Source organism: Microcaecilia unicolor, chromosome 11 (assembly GCF_901765095.1).
Source record: "Microcaecilia unicolor chromosome 11, aMicUni1.1, whole genome shotgun sequence".
In the NCBI taxonomy this organism is placed as follows: Eukaryota; Metazoa; Chordata; class Amphibia; order Gymnophiona; family Siphonopidae; genus Microcaecilia; species Microcaecilia unicolor.
The window spans coordinates 36123948-36141108 of record NC_044041.1 but is presented as its reverse complement, the minus strand read 5'-3'; the positions used below and the strand labels follow the sequence as shown (position 1 = coordinate 36141108).

At 42.4% G+C, this 17161-nt stretch overlaps 1 protein-coding gene across 7 annotated transcripts in view; it reads left to right on the top strand.

Moving 5' to 3' along the window:
• KDM2B (lysine demethylase 2B) overlaps positions 1 to 17161 on the top strand; it is a 322873-nt gene that overhangs the window by 274022 nt on the left and 31690 nt on the right. For 6 of the 7 annotated variants that reach the window (XM_030218309.1, XM_030218308.1, XM_030218305.1 and 3 more), the window contains 3 exons: positions 4887 to 5132; positions 6268 to 6306; positions 11552 to 12222. In XM_030218309.1, the coding sequence (XP_030074169.1) occupies positions 4887 to 5132; positions 6268 to 6306; positions 11552 to 12222 (956 nt within the window). Of the gene's footprint in view, positions 1 to 4877; positions 5133 to 6267; positions 6307 to 11551; positions 12223 to 17161 lie in introns of all 7 variants that reach the window. The other variant, XM_030218306.1, reaches the window with a different exon arrangement.

Genomic DNA, 17161 nt, shown 5'->3' with positions numbered 1-17161 from the left:
GCTTCGATGGCAACTCCAGCAGTTAGAACATAAGGATGGGGCCAGATAGACTCCTGTGGTCTTTGTTCCAGAAACACGAAAGAAAGACCATAATCAAGTATATAATATCACACTCGTTGATTTAATGATGAATTGATCATGAGTGTGACTATTGGGCAGAGTGAATGGACCGTTCAGGTCTATTTGCTGTCACTTACTTTGTTACTATTAATCCTCTTTGCTCCCAGGCTGGTGCACAGACCTCAGCTCTGACACAGGCACGAGAATCAGATGTCACCTGACCTACTGGCGCGTGCATGTGGCGGCCTCTCAGCACACAATCCCAGTGAATCAGAGACAAATCTTACATGTGCGCACCAGAGTGTTCCAAGTTCCAACTTCCGGTCCGTCCTTGCCTACAGTGCTGTGGCTCAAATCCAGAAAGGGAGCTGACTGGAACTTTCTTTTATGTACTATTAAATTCTTACGGGGATGGGTGGGGATGGGTTAAATTCTTGCGGGGACGGGTGGGGACGGGTTGGGATGGTTTAAATTTTTGCGGGGATGGGTGGGTACGGGTAAGATTCCAGCGGGGATGGGTGGGGACGGGTAAGATTCCAGCAGGGACGGGCGGGGATGGGTAGGATTTCTGTCCCCGTGCAACTCTCTACTCCAGAGCTTCACGGTGATGTGAGGTTGGTCCATTCTTCTCTTCCTATGGTTGGAGGACGTCTTCTGGAGTTTTAGGAGGAGTGGGCCAAAATCGCCACCTCAGACCAGTGGATTCTGGATATTCATACAGAAGGTTACAAGTTGGAGTTCTCCCATCTGGTTACTCCTGTCTTCTTATTGAACGAGAACCAAGGCAGTTGGTTCAGGCCACCGTAGATTTCTTGCTGGTTCTCCTTGCCATTTTTCCAGTTCCTCAGCCTGAACAGGGACAAGGCAGATGCTCCGTCTACTCCATAGTACCTTTTGTCTAGTCTTAGATCATAGGTCTAAACCACTGCCTCAGAGTGTCCCACTTTTACATGGAGACACTAAGAGCAGTGATAACCTCGGTTCAAGCAGGATAGTTTCTCACTGCCCTTGATCTCAAGGAAGTGTACCCATATGGTTGCTGCATCAGAGGTTTCTACATTTTGCTATGCTGAGCCCTTACTTCCAGTTCAGGGCTTTGCTCTTCGATCTTGCCATGTTATCAAGAATGTTTACCAAGGTTATGATGGTGGTAGCAGCCTTCATTCGGTGTCAGGGAATCAGTTCACTCATATCTCTTCAACTGGCTCATTCGGACATCATCCTAGTACAGAGTGGTAGCATTGGACAAAGTGTTCCATCTTCTGCAGTCTTGGGTTGGGTGATTTAATCTCAAGAAGAGCAGACTTAACTCTTGTCGCAGACGCTGGAATATCTAGGCTTCTATTTGACACAGCACAGGAGAGGATCTTCCTCATTGAACACGAGGTCGAAGCTGGTTTCAACAGATTTTTCCTCCTCAGTCAAGGCAGGTCCAGGGTCTGGGACTATGTCCATGTTCTGGAGTCATTGACGGCGGCGATGGAAGTGGTGTTATGGGTAAGAGCTTCATCTTTCTTAAGACGTGGGTTGCCAGACGGTGGATTCAGTGGTGGTCGTTGCCCAGGAATTTGACTATTGGAGCTCCCTGTCCAGTGACAGAATGGGAGGTGGTGACTATGAATGCCAGCAAGTAGGGTTGGGGAGTTCATTACAAGTTCCATCTGGCACAGGGCACCTAGATGGAACAGGAGTCTCAGTGGTTGATAAATTGCTTGGAGTTCAGGGCAGTGCAGAATGCCTTGCACAACTTTGCGCCCTTTCTGGCGGGGGGGCTCCAGTCTGAGTTTTCTCCAACAGTACAGTGGCTTATATCAACAAGCAAAGCAAGACCTGCAGTAATCCAGTGGTGGTGGAGGTGGCCTCCCTCATGAGTTGGGCAGAGAAAAATCTTCTCTGCTTGTCAGCAGTTCACATTGCAGAGTCTTTGAATGTGGAGGCAGAATTTCTCAGCAGGCATTCTTTGGGCCCGGAAGAATGGGAAATATCCAGCTAGTATTTTCAGCAGATAGTAGAATGCCAAAGTGCACAAGTTATTCAGCTGTCGGAAAGAACCGGCTCAATGGGGATAGATGCCCTACTGCAGCCAGAGACACATCTACTGTATTTCTTTCCTCCTTGGCCCATGGTAGGCCACATGTTGCAAAGGATTGCTTTTGCACTGGGGTCAAAATAATTTTCATGGCCCTGGATTGAGCGCAGTTTGAGGGCCTGATTTGACTGCTGGATGGGGGTCCTCTCCATCTTTCGCAGATACACAGGTCCAGTGCTCATGGAGGATCCATGCCCCTTTGGTCTTATGGCTTGGCAATTGAAAGGTCTCTGTTGAGACAAAAAGGTTATTCTGATTTGGTCATTGCTACCTTCCTTCAGGCTCGGAAGCGCTCTACATCCATGACGTATATGAGGGTGTGGAGGACATTCGAGAGTTGGTGTTCTGAACATGGACTTTCTCCCTTCTCTGCTCAGATCGCGCACATCTTAGCATTTCACTAGGCAAGCCTTCAGAAAGGATTGGCATTGGGTTCTCCTAAAAAGGTTGCGGCTTTGTCCTGTTTCAGGGGCCAACTACAAAAGTCGTCTCTTGCGGCTCTCCTGGATATTGTTCAATTCTTGCAGGGAGCAGGCCACTGGGAGCCTCCTTTTTGTACGCCGGCTCCAGAATGGAACCTTAATTTAGTCCTTCAGGCTCTTCAGAAGCCTCCTTTGAGCCACTCTGGAAGGCCTCCTTGAAAAATCAGACCACCTTTCTTTACTTTTTGGAGGTGGGGGTCTCCCTGCGCACGGTTCCTTCCTTCAGAAAGTGGTATCAGCTTTTCATCTCGATCAATTTGTGGCGCTTCTGTCCTTTCATAGAGAGGACGAAAACGCTCAGTATTCTTCCTTGAAACTTCTTGATGTGTGTAGAGTCCTCATTAGATATGAAATCATGAATGAGACTGTTTGTTTGTCCTTTTTGGTAAACAGAAGCCTTATGGCTTCCAAGCCTACAATTGCTAGATGGTTGAAACTGACTATTGCTTCAACTTATTTGCTTGTGAGAAAGCAGACTCCCCATACCTTTTCTCAAACACTACAGGGTGGATGTTGTGGTGCGCTCTAAAGCTAGTTTTGGGGCTTCCAGCGTAGGGCGGTGGCACCAGGATCCTACCCACTCTAGGGGTTGCTTTTTGAACATCTCGCAGGTTCTGGAATAGTGGGAAACTATGTAATAGAAGGAGAAATTAGGTCTTATCTGATAATTTTCTTTCCATTAGTCGTTCCCAGTCCTTCCCACTATTCCAGAGGCCCGCCCAGGGTTTCTGAGATGTTTAGTCGGTACGAAATAATGGATCTAATAACGACTGTCACCTTGTATGGTGCTTCCTGAATGTCTCTTGTTCTCAAAAGTTATCTAGAAATGAGAGGTACACACATTTTGCTCATCTGGTTAGTGGTAGGTTAGCGAGTTGTTTAAGGTTGTTGTGTTAATTATTCTGCGTTTATTCTTACTGCTTATCTACATAAATACTGAGGACCTGGACTGGATTCCAAGAGAGAGATGTCTCAGCTCAGTTTTCAGTTCTCTATCTCCACCTGCTGTGGTTGATGGATACAGGTTCTGGAATAGTGAGAAGGAGTAATGGAAAGAAAATGATCAGGCAAGACCTAGTTTCTCCTTCTCTTTCTCAGTGAGATCCCAAAGCCTTTGTAACAGATAAACTCCCTTAATGATTACCCTCTAAGAGATGAAATGGAACAATAGGGCTCTTTAGGAAACATGCTGGCTGCAGCAGATGATGACGTAAGGACAGACTTACTTAATCTCATGTTTAAATGTTTACTTACAAATATAAAATCTCTAAATAATACAAGTAGAAGGAGCAACATTTTTCACTAGCCTCAGATTAAGTCTCATTGCATGTTGTATTTCAGAATTCCCAGTCTTGGTGTCCTTCCCATTCTCCTCCATGGCACACCCCATTTTATTTTATTTTGTGTATTAACCACCTTTATGAAGAGATTTCACCCAAGGCAGAGTACAGCTTGACATAAAACTTACAATTTTGTTAACAACACTGTAGAGCAATCATATAACAAATAATTTAAATGCCAGCAGAATACGAATGATATGTTGTTTTTTTTCTATGCTGCCTATTATGGTATCTTATCTATGTTATATTAATTGTGTCTGCACGGTACGAATGAAACACTTTAATAGGCGTACATTAGAACATTTAAATAACATAGATATGATAGTAACACTGTACAATACAATGAAACATCTTAATAGGTAACTGAGGGGGCAGGTGCAGTTGAGATATAGAGGTGGGACAAGATGGGTGGCTAAACTGACAGCAAATTATATGTACAGTTGAATAAGGTATGAAAACTGACTTAAGTTACAGGTTGTGGAGAAAGCTAGTCCAGATGTAGAGTGAGTGAATAGTCGGTTGCCACGTGTATTAAAGGCTTAGGAGAAGAGTTTTGAAAGTTAAACTTTGGTGACTTAGTTCAGCACTAACTGCTGCCATTCAGAATTTATAAGGTGGGGATGTACGCACAAACAGAAACTAAAATACAACATTGGTACAGTCCAATGGGCCTTTTTTTTCTTGTTGAATCAAAGCTAAAAATAGGGGTGGAGAGGGTGGTAATTGATGTACTCTATATGAATATTTATTCATGTATCAATATCTCCTCCTTGAAGTAGGCTCTTGGGTGAGAGGTCAGATCCAGTGGCAGGGAGAGTTCTGAATTTGGGTATGTTTGACATAGTTTTATGTTCAGTTCAGCCCTGGACACAAGATATAAAGTTGTTTGTGTTTTCTCTCATTTTGGCCTACAAGCAAAAAAGAGGACCGGGATTCAAGTACGCATCCAACCTCCCGGGCTCTCTACTGAAGGAGCAGAAGCTGAACCGAGACAACAAAGAGATAAGAGGAGGGGAGCGGGATGAGACCCCCAGGCGCAAGTCAGAAGAGCCCCCCAAGAAGAAGCCCCTGGATTCGATTTTGAGGAGAAAATCTGACGAGGTATATCTACGAAGGAAGAGGAAATTCGAGAAGCCACCAGAGCCAGCTATGAGGAAACGGGTATACAATTTTCTTTCTTCTGTGTGCGTGGGAGACTCTTGCTTTTATGTTCTACAAAACTATAGCAATCAAAGCCCAGATCTAAATACAATAGAAAATCTGTGGTAAGATTTCATGACTGCAGCTCACAGACAATCCTAAACCAATTTGAAAGAGCTCGAACAATCCTGCCAAGAAGAATGAGCAGAAAATGCACCTTTTCACTGTGCAAAGTTGGGTAGACATTTATCCTAAACATCTTATAGGTGTTGTTACTGCAGAAGGGGCATCCACCAAGTATTGAGTGAATGGGTGTGAAGACTTATGCAATCTAGACTTTTTGGTTTCTTCTTTACACTTTCAGTATGAAAGAATTATAGAAATATTCAGAAATGCTGTGTAGATCAATGAAACAAACTCGTATTTTAACACATCTAGAACTGTATTTTTTAGACATCTGGGTGTGAAGACATTAACAGTTAATGCACCGTGCCGTTTTCTCTTTATTTATTTATTACATTTGTACCCCACATTTTCCCACCTATTTGCAGGCTCAATGTGGCTTACATAGTACCGTGAAGCGATAGCTACCTACGGCGAAGAAACAAATACAGAGTAATGTTATTGTCAATGAAATAGATATGTACAAACACATTAGGGAATCATAAAGACAGAAGTTATATAAAGTTCATGGTGTTCAATTACAAGTTTAGGTTTCTTTGTGCTGCTGGGTTCAGGTACTTAAGTTGGGTCAGTGGGATATGCCTTTTCAAACAGGTTGGTCTTTAGTGATTTCCGGAAGTTGAGGTGGTCATACGTAGTTTTTATGGCTTTTGGGAGTGCATTCCAGAGTTGCGTGCTTATATATGAGAAGCTGGAGCCATAAATTGATTTGTACTTGAGTCCTTTGCAACTAGGGTGGCGAAAATTTAAGTAAGTACGTGATGATCTGATTGAGTTTCCAGTTGGCAGGTCTATGAGGTCAGACATATATCTAGGGGCATCTCCATAGATAATTTTGTGGACCAAGGTGCATATAGTACACCCCTCCCTTGGTCACTAAGCAGGGCCATCAAGAAATATCAAATATGTTGAGTTACACACCCTACCTCTTATGACTAATCTACATTGCTTTTATTGTCCTTTCTCCTAACAGCTAAAACTTGTTAAAGAAGAAAAGCTCTTCAGGAAAAAGGTACTCCTTTTAGCCCCTTATTCTTTCATGTCATTCTTGTTTCCATGAGTTGCGTTTTAGTGATGGGTTTGTTTTAAAGGAGAGTACTGTTAAGTAGAGTCAAGTATATTGTTTACCATATGAAAGAGGTTGGACAATACATTTTTTTTTCCAGTCTGAAGCAATAATAGTTAGTACATCATTTTGCATGCCTTACTTAAAACATGTGACCCTGAGATTTGGGTACAGAGGCAATGTCACTATGTGGGATATTTGCTACTGTGATGACCCCTCTGCAGGCCACAGACTTGATGCTGAAAATAAGTCTTGGAGGCGTCATCTCCAGACCACCTAGTAAATGAAGGAACTTAAGTCAGGGGTGCAGGGTAAGACCGCAGCTGTGCTTCTCCATAAAATACCTGTAGCACAAGGATGCAGGAGCATACAAACACCAGTGATGTCCTATAAGTTAATGTGGTGGTTAAGGTTTCTGTCTTGCCGCCAGTGTGTGGTGGTGGGCAAAAAAGCAAACAGGATGCTAGGAATTATTAGGAAAGGGATGGAAAATAAGACTAAGAATATTATAATGCCTCTGTATCACTCTATTTATTTTATTTTTTTTTTTGTTACATTTGTACCCCGCGCTTTTCCCACTCATGGCAGGCTCAATGCGGCTTACATGGGGCAATGGAGGGTTAAGTGACTTGCCCAGAGTCACAAGGAGCTGCCTGTGCCTATTCCACTAGCAACATTCCATGTAGAAGTCGGCCCTTGCAGATCACCAATGTGGCCGCGCAGGCTTCTGCTTCTGTGAGTCTGACGTCCTGCACGTACATGCAGGACGTTAGACTCACAGAAACAGAAGCCTGCGCAGCCTTCTACATGGAATGTTGCTAGCAAGCAACATTCCATGTAGAATCTCCAATAGTAGCAACATTCCATGTAGAATCTCCAATAGTATCTATTTTATTTTTGTTACATTTGTACCCTGCGCTTTCCCACTCATGGCAGGCTCAATGCGGCTTACACGGGGCAATGGAGGGTTAAGTGACTTGCCCAGAGTCACAAGGAGCTGCCTGGGCCTATTCCACTAGCAATATTCCATGTAGAAGTCGGCCCTTGCAGATCACCAATGTGGCCGCGCAGGCTTCTGCTTCTGTGAGTCTGACGTCCTGCACGTACATGCAGGACGTTAGACTCACAGAAACAGAAGCCTGCGCAGCCTTCTACATGGAATGTTGCTAGCAAGCAACATTCCATGTAGAATCTCCAATAGTAGCAACATTCCATGTAGAATCTCCAATAGTATCTATTTTATTTTTGTTACATTTGTACCCTGCGCTTTCCCACTCATGGCAGGCTCAATGCGGCTTACACGGGGCAATGGAGGGTTAAGTGACTTGCCCAGAGTCACAAGGAGCTGCCTGGGCCGGGAATCGAACTCAGTTCCTCAGTTCCCCAGGACCAAAGTCCACCACCCTAACCACTAGGCCACTCCTCCACTGTTGCTACTATTTGAGATTCTACATGGATCACCAATGTGGCCGCGCAGGCTTCTGCTTCTGCTTCTGTGAGTCTGACGTCCTGCACGTATGTGCAGGACGTCAGACTCACAGAAACAGAAGCCTGCGCAGCCTTCTACATGGAATGTTGCTAGTGGAATAGCAACATTCCATGTAGAATCTCCAATAGTATCTATTTTATTTTTGTTACATTTGTACCCCGCGCTTTCCCACTCATGGCAGGCTCAATGCGGCTTACATGGGGCAATGGAGGGTTAAGTGACTTGCCCAGAGTCACAAGGAGCTGCCTGTGCCCGGAATCGAACTCAGTTCCTCAGTTCCCCCAGACCAAAGTCCACCACCCTAACCACTAGGCCACTCCTCCTCTATGGTGCCTCCTCTATGGTGCCTACCCTGCCTTATTTCAAGACCAAACTAGCATGCAGAATTCTGAGAAATATAAGAGAAATCAGATAAAATCAATAAAAATACCCCAAAATAGTTCAAAAATGACACATCCTATATAATAATTCTCACCTCCAACGTTCTATGCTTGGGACCGTGGATCCCTGGCTGCAAGTGGTCTGCGAGGCAGACACGCACGGACGTCACTGATGTCAACACAGCTGATTCCAAGGCAAGGGGAGGAGTAGGGAAACACGCGCACAGAGTTAAACTTTCTAAGAAGATGATTGAAGAACCTACGGGAAGGGAAGGTAGCACAACAACGGCGGCGGCAGTTTTCGCTGGCATGGGGAGGGGGGGGGGGAACGACAGGTTCGCGGAAGGGGGGGTTCGAGGGGGCCGTGGCACGGGGGGGGGGGGGGAATTGCCTGCCTAAGGCCCGTTTCCTTGCCTACAGAAACGGGCCTTTTTTACTATTCTTAATAATCTTGTACCAATTTACCCAAACTCAATGGCCTGTGTGACAGAACTGCATTCAATAAAATCGGTTCTGTCGAATTAACAATTATTTCACCCAAACAAGCACCCTAAGTACCCTATATATTAATACCAGTGGCCAAAATGACATACCCACACCCAGCATCAAAAGCCCAAGATCTGATCCAGCAGGATAACTGTACATATTTGGAAGTAACTCTCAAAAGGTTGCCTAAATTAAGCATCAAAAGTGTGTGTGGTAAGCGTGAATGGCGTGAATAACTGGCACACTGGAATACTAGCAGAACTCCACAGTGACAGTTACTTTAGGTGCAAGTAACTTACGCATGACTGACAGTACTCTGTAACCTGTATAAGTGCTAGGCACACCCTGACCTGCCCCATGACCTTCTCATATCCCCATCTCCTTAGCAGTCATGCACTAAAGAAGTTATGCACTGAGGTTATAGAATACTAATTAAGTGCAGTTAAATAAGTGACTGAAAATTAATGCTAGTTAACTAATTATAGCTAATTAACTCCAATTAGCGACTAATTCATTAGGTAAGTTACATGCATAACTGTAGTAGTCTATAACCTGTGCACACAGTTTTGTATGTTAAGGACTCAATTCTGTATATGGCACCAAAATTTGGGCACTGAAAAAACACACTAAGTTCTGTTCTATAAACGGCACTCCAGATTGGGCACCGTTTATAGAATAGCACTTGGTGCCAGGATCTGCACTGACTGAACCCTAGAAATGCCCCTCCTTTTCAGATCCACATGGAAAAATTTACTCACATCTTTATAGAATATTGGCTATAAAGATGCACATATAAATTCCAATTATTGCCAGTTAACGCTGATAATTGTTAGCGCCCAATTATCGGCGCTAATTGGCACATTAAGTGTGCATAATTTTGAGCACTATATATGGAATTTTGAGCACTATATATGGAATTAGAGGGTAAATGTGAAAATGGGTGCACAAGATTATAGAATTTGGGGGTTTGTGCCAAAAAAAAAAAATAATGTCCATCCCCAACTAACTGTCGGATTATAGTCCATGCAAGGCCTGTATGAAAAACCACACTTCCAGCTGTTTTGAGATAAGTTCTAAATAGAATTCAGTTCTGTTGGAAGCTGGTTCCAAAGAATACCACCAATCCAGTTGAAAGCTCTGTTTAATAGATTTATCCTTTTAAAGGAAGAAATCCTCAAAAATCCCTCTCTCCTGAATGTAACAAGCACCCGAGAACACACAGGGATTACGTAGCTCAGAAATAGAATGGACCCAGCTATTAAGGCATTTAAAAATTAGGCTAATAAAGAGCCATACAGATAAGTTTAAGTGAACAGTGGGTGCTGACTGTGTAATTGTTGATGTTTTTCACTGACTATAAGTTGTCAATAATTGAAGAAAACTTCCGAGGTGTGAGGTCCAGTTAATTTGCCTGAGTTTGGAGTGGTGTGTGTTTTTCACAAGTTCCATCTTTCATGAATGTTTGGTATTGGTGGTCTTATCAAAAATTTTGATAATTAACATTGTCCATGTTCCGTTTTTTGACCACAATATTTTTTCTCCCCTAATTCTGGTTTATAGGGGAGTTTTTTTGATGATTGTGGTTTTTTTCAGAAGGTGGCAGGGCCGGTGATGTCAGCCAATACAGTGGAGTCCTATATATAGGTTCCCTGGGCACCTGAGGCTATTTTTGATAACCATATTTATTTGATTTTTTTTGATCGGACACCATCCCAGCATGATCATGAACAAGGAGTGACAACAGTAGTTTCTGTTTAAAAATTAGGCACAGTATTTTAAAGCCTGCATGCCAGTTCTCTAGCAGCCGATGTAATCTGTTAAAACAGGTGCAGTATGGCAAACCTACATAGAGATCACTGCACTAATCAAGATAGGTAATGACCAGCGTCGATGTTCACACCAAGGCTTGATCTTTAATGTGCAACTGGAGGGAGGGAGGGAGGTGGTTCTATAAACCTTGCTGGGTTTGTACCTAAATTCAAGTTCTGATCCAAAGGTTTTCCAAACTGCAAAGCTTCCATTTAAGCTGGTGAAAAACTACCAGGTTACTCTGAAGGGCAGTGTTCCTACTTCAGATGTTCTCAATTGTTATGGCTTTCAACTTCAGAAGATTAAGCTGCAATTTATTTTGAATTGATCAGTCCCAAAAAGCTATCGGTCAGTGACATTAGCTACAGATTTTTCAGTATCTAGACCTAGTGGAATGTAAAGCTGCACAATTATTGTCATAGATGTGAAAGCTGATATTAAAACAGTGGATGATTCTGTCAATATCTACTGTACCTGAATATAACTTGCCTTGAACTATTACTGAAAAGGCATGACCTAAATTCATATTAGTAGTAATTATAATAATAATGGTTCCCAAAACAGTATTGAAAAAAACAGGAGAAAGAAATGAACCCTAAGGGATCTTGTAGTCAAGAAAAATTCCACCTGAGCAAGAACCCCCTCCCCCCCCCCCACACACACACACAAAAAAAACTACTCGCAGAAATTTAGTGGACAGGTAAGAGGCCAAACATTTGAGTATCATTCATTTTTGACCAGAAAGAAGGAAGCTGAAACTGACTAATATATGCTTTCTTTTTTTATTGCTGATCAAAATCTTGCAATTTCACTCATGAACAAATTCTTGATAGAGTAAATATTTAGATGCGTTCTGATGTTTCTGCTCTCTGCCAGTATTGAGTACTGCCACTCCTTTTCCAGGCTTATTTTGTCTTGTGTGGTTTTAAAAGAAATAATTACTTAATTCTGTGGTATGTGCTGCTACATTTTTGTCCACTTTGATTTGATGATTAACTCTCTCTTGTTTTAAATGTTGCCTTTGTAGAGGAAATTGTGGAAAACTCCAGATGACCGTCCGGTCCTTGCCAAAATGTTGCGACGTGTGAAACAAGAACCGGAGGAAGAAATGCCTGAAGCACCGCCCAAAGCGAGAGAGAGTGACCAGTCAAGAGCCAGCTCTCCAACAGCGGGCCCTAGCACTGAAGGAGCAGAGCCGAATGAGAAAAAAAAGATCAAGAGGCGGAAACGAAGGCTCCCCAACAAAGAACTGAGTAAGGAGCTGAGCAAAGAGCTGAATCAGGAAATTCAAAAAACCGAGAATAGCCTTGCGAACGAAAACCACCAGCTCATCAAATCTGAGCCAGAGAGTGAAAATGAGGAATCCAAACGGTCCTTGAACAGTAGCGAGAGACTGCATAGGTTTAGCAAAGAACTGAATGGAACACCAAGGGAGCTTAGGCACCAACTTGTCCCTAGTCTCCGGAGCACCCCAAGAGTGATAACACGTCCAGCCCCAGCCTTATCGCCTCCCAAGTGTATTCAGATGGAGCGCCATGTAATCAGACCTCCACCTATCAGTCCACCTCCAGATTCTTTACCTTTGGATGATGGTGAAGCTCACGTCATGCAAAGGGAGGTGTGGATGGCTGTATTTGGCTACCTCACTCACAGAGACTTGTGCATCTGTATGAGAGTCTGCAAAACTTGGAACAGATGGTAAGGGACACAATTTAAATTCTTTTGTAATTTGATCGTACTATAGTCCACCCTGTGGAATCCTGGGACACAGACCCATCCCTCTGCTGTGAACATCGCGACATTAGGGAGCCATGTTCTCGTTGTGCCTTTGCCTTCCCAATTCTGATTTGATAATAAATGATAGTCCTTCTTATCCTGCCAGCCCAGCCCAGTTGTGTGGGTTATGTTCTCCTACCAGCAGATGGAAGAAGAGAACCACTTCTAGCAAAAGTTCCCCGCCCTGGTATATTAGATTTTGGAGCCAGATTGGGTAGGTAGTATTATCTACCTCCAGCATACAGAGGAACACATCCAGGATTGGTGTAGCAGGCTAAGACAGGCCTAGAGGAGCAGCTCCTAAGTTATAATACCTTTGTATCACTCCATAGTGCGACCACACCTCGAATACTGTGTGCAGTTCTGGTCACTGCATCTCAAAAAAAGATATAGTGGAATTAGAAAAGGTACAGAGAAGGGTGATGAAAATGAGAAAGGGGATGGGATGAATTTCCTATGAGGAAAGGGTAAAGTGGCTAGGGCTCTTCAGCTTAGAGAAGAGATGGCTGAGGGGGGGAGATACAATAGAGGTGTATAAAATACTGAGTGGAGTGGAACAGGTAGATGTGAATTACTTGTTTACTCTTTCCAAATGTACTAGGACTAGGGGGTATACAATGAAGCTACTAAATAGTAAATTTAAAATTAATTGGAGAAAATATTTCTTCACTCAACAAGTAATTAAACTCTGGAATTCGTTGCCAGAGAAAGTGATAAAAAATGGAGTTAGCCTAATAGAATTTTAAAAAGGTTTGAATAATTTCCTAAAAGAAAAGTCCATAAGCCATAATTTTTATTTTTTATTTTTTTGTTACATTTGTACCCCGCGCTTTCCCACTCATGGCAGGCTCAATTATTAAGATGGTCTTAGGAAAATCCACTGCATATTCTAGGAAAGCAGCATAAAATCTGTTTTGCTGTTCTGGGTACTTGTGACCTGGATTGGCCACTGTTGGAAACAGGGTACTGGGCTTGGTGGACCTTCAGTCTGTCTCAGGAATGGCAATGCTTATGTTCTTATGGATTCTAGGTGGAGGCAGGAGGGGAGCCTGAGAAGAAATGCTTGGCTCCCCCCCCCCCCCCACCCCCCCAATTCAACTTTTGTCTATGCCCATGCAGCAATGGCTTCCATCTCCTCCTAGTAGTACCCCCATTGCATAGATCCCTCTTCGGTATGCTTCTCTAGGTCAGATTCAGTATTTCTCTTTTTGGTCTCCATTTTAGTGCCACTTTTGGATGACTTAGTCTTGCATATGTAAAATGTGTCCTGGCAGTGGGACTCTGCGTTCAGTAGCAAGATCTGTAATTTTCTTCAGTTGCTTTTCTTCAGTATCTCATCATTTGTGATGTGATCTTGGTAAATCACATCTAAGATTGTTCTCGGGCATTGCTGGTGAAGTACATCCAGTTTCTTTCCTATCTTGGTTGATATCTTCCAGGTTTTGCTAGTATAAAATGCAGTTGTCAAGACGACGGAGGAATAAAGGTGCAATTTTGTTTTGATACTGATGGATTATACAGAAGTTAATATTCCAGGATGGTATACGCAGCTACAAAATTGGACTTATTTGCTACAATCTAGTAAACAACAAAATGACACTTTGGTCCACCTAGATGTCCTCTTCCTTGATTTTGTACCACTTGGATTCATATTTAAACCAAGACCATCTCTCTTTCTACCCAACCTCTCAACTCTGCTCCTATTTCTGCCCCAAACGCACTTGTTGATTTGTGGGTTGTAACCGTGGCCTTTCCAGGCAGGTTGCTTTGGCCTTCTTAATGCAGCTGTACCACTGATGTTGGGGTTGTAAAACTTTCAGATGGCAGGGGAAAGAGTGAAGTGTGAAGATTCCTCTCAGATACAGATATCTTGCCAGTTCACGCACAATCCAAGTGAGATGAGGTAAAGGAACATACCTTCACACCAACATTTTGATAGTTAAACTCATAAGTGTGTACTCAACTGTGGAGAAACACAGGTATTCCAAAATCAACTACTTGTAATACCACAAAAAGTGAAACCCAACAATATCTAAATATAAATCACTCATAAAGAGGAAAAGACCTCAGACACCCAGGTGCTTAGCGTAAACTCTGTGTCTTTACGGGGGTAGTGAGCATAATCATCGGTCAAAAACCTTGTTTGTCATTTGTAACCCTTATTATTTATTCAAAAACAACTGAAACTGAGTTGCAACCACTAAAAGAAAAAAATTCAAGCACTTTTACCCGGCGGTGGCCTTGCTGTTTCACTTTCTAGGCTTTTTCAGGGGCTGTGCTTTATAAATCAGTAGTTGGTTGCCGCTCCCTCTGGACTCGCTGGAAGTTAAGTGCTTGATTTATTTTTTTAAACTTTTAGTGGTTGCAACTCGGTTCTAGTTCTTCAATAATCAGAACTGTGGTAAGTTTTTGAATAAATAAGGGTTACAAATGACAAGAGCTTATAAGACCTACTATTTCATAAACGTGGTTCAGTCAGAATAGGAACAGGTTAGATGCTTGTAGAGGTAATTTGTTTTTTTTATTCTTTATAGGTTTTGTGTATTAGTTTATTTGATTTTTACATATGTTGTTGTTAATTCATATAATTCCCAGGTATGTTCTGGTTTCTTCTGTTCTGTTCTCGCTTAGAACTGAATAGGCTTAGGCGGATAACAAATTCTGTTGTTCTTTGTTATTAAAAGTATATATAATTGCATTAAATGCCACAGTCTGCTTTTAGAGCTCTGGGCTCTGATTTAAGGAGATGTCTTAAGGACATGAATTCAAAGCTTACCTTGTCCACTGACTCCTTATTACCTTGGGCAAACTGTTTCTTGTCTTGGGCACCAGGAACCCAGGAGTAATCAGGCATTATTTTATGTAGCTTCCCACTATTCTGTGGGATAGTTGTGTCCATGGTTTCTGGAATAGTGGGAAGGACTAATGGAAAGAAAATGATCAGGTAAGACCTAATTTCTCCTTTTCTGAGCTCAACTGTACCAGTCAGAGCAAATTTTCAGTCCTTTAATATCTCCTTAAACAGTAGTTGTCCTTTTCACATTAAAAGCTTAAAATCAGATATTGCCTTTGATGAAATGTTACTTTCTGTATATCTCAGGGGTTTTTATTGGAGGTGCGGGAAGTAGATTATCACAGGGCTGTATATAGATAATATAAAAAAATTTTGATTGATCATAGAAACATAAAAGAAATATCCCAAGTACAAAATTAGAACTAATAGACCACAAAATATATTTATTTGAAGTTTGAACAAAAAACCTGAACAAAAGAATATAAGTATAAAATGATAAATTTACCATATATTATAATGTTGTAAGTTTTTTTTGTTTTTTTTTCATGCTGTCAGAGTCTGAGTTGGCAAAACTATGTACCAACTCCGATGCCAACTCAGACTCTGACTTTACCCAAAATTGTTTCCAACTTTAGCTCCACAGCCTGGATTATTGGATGGACTTGTGATGGCACAGACCAGGCCTGATTTTGGACAAGAAATTTAAAAAAAACGTTTAGAGTGATTTGACCTCATGCCTGAGCAGAACAGCAGCATTTCTAGGTCCAAGTGTTGTGGGTTTGAGAGGGTATTCAGAACTTCTAAATTGGATGGTGCATGAGACATTAGGTTTCAACAATTTTATTGATGATAATTCTAAGCATTTACATCCGAAGGGTAATTATATATCTTTTTCATATACAAATTGTGCAAGAACCACAAATTCTCAACTTCTAACAAATTTTTATCCCCATCCCTACCCAGCTCAGTAATGAAAGGTGATAGTATGTTTACCTTCCACCTGTTCTATTGATAAATCATCAAAGTACACAAACCAAAAAGTCCATATTCCTCCAAGTTCTCTGTTCCCGGAGGAAACTCTCCATTCCCACGTATGGGCAATAACCTGCTACATCAAGGGTCAAAAGACCAAAGTTTTGCCAAGTCATTCCATTGTGCCACCAAGGGGCGCACCAATACACTTGAACGGAGATATTCTGGTTAATCCTTTTGTGCTGCTTGCAAGACATAGTGTAAATGCAATGGATGACACAAAGCCGCTTCCAATTGTACCGGAGTGTAATGCTCCGTTTTAGAGATCCAATTCCCCAGATGATGCAGCAAACACGCCATGTTATTAATGTCCGGGACTCCTAAGCCACCTCTACTCTAATTCCCCACCAAGTTAAAGAAGCGAATCTGCGGCCTTTTTTCGCCCAGAAAAATCTTGACAGCATACTCGTTAAAGCTCTAACATCCCTTTTACTAAGATACATAGGTGTAAGGTCTGTAGAAATATAGCCATTTAGGGAATGTCTAGTAGCGCTATAGAAGTGATTAGTAATATGGGACCTAAAATGACTGACTGGGTTAAAAATTGGTTAAATGGAAGGAGACAGAGGGTCATGGTAAATGGAGCTTGCTCTGAGGAAAGGGATGTTATCAGTGGTGTACCGCAGGGGTTGGTCCTAAGGCCGGCTCTCTTTAACATCTTTGTGAATGACATTGCAGAAGGGCTGTCTGGTAAGGTTTGTCTCTTTGCAGAAAACACCAAATTTTGTAATAGGTTGGACACCCCGGATGGTGTGGCTAGCATGAGGAAGGATCTAGCAAAGCTTGGAGAATGTTCCGATAATTGGCAACTAAGATATAATGCTAAGAAATGCAGGGTCATGCGCTTGGGTTATAAGAATCCAGCGGTACAATATAGGGGGGTGAAGTGCTTCTGTGTGCAAAAGAAGAGTGGGACTTGGGTGTGATTGTGTCTGATGACCTTAAAGTCTCCAAATGGAAAAAGCGACGGTCAAAGCCAGAAGGATGCTTGGATGCATAAGGAGAGGGGAGACCAGCAGAAAAAAATAAGAGATA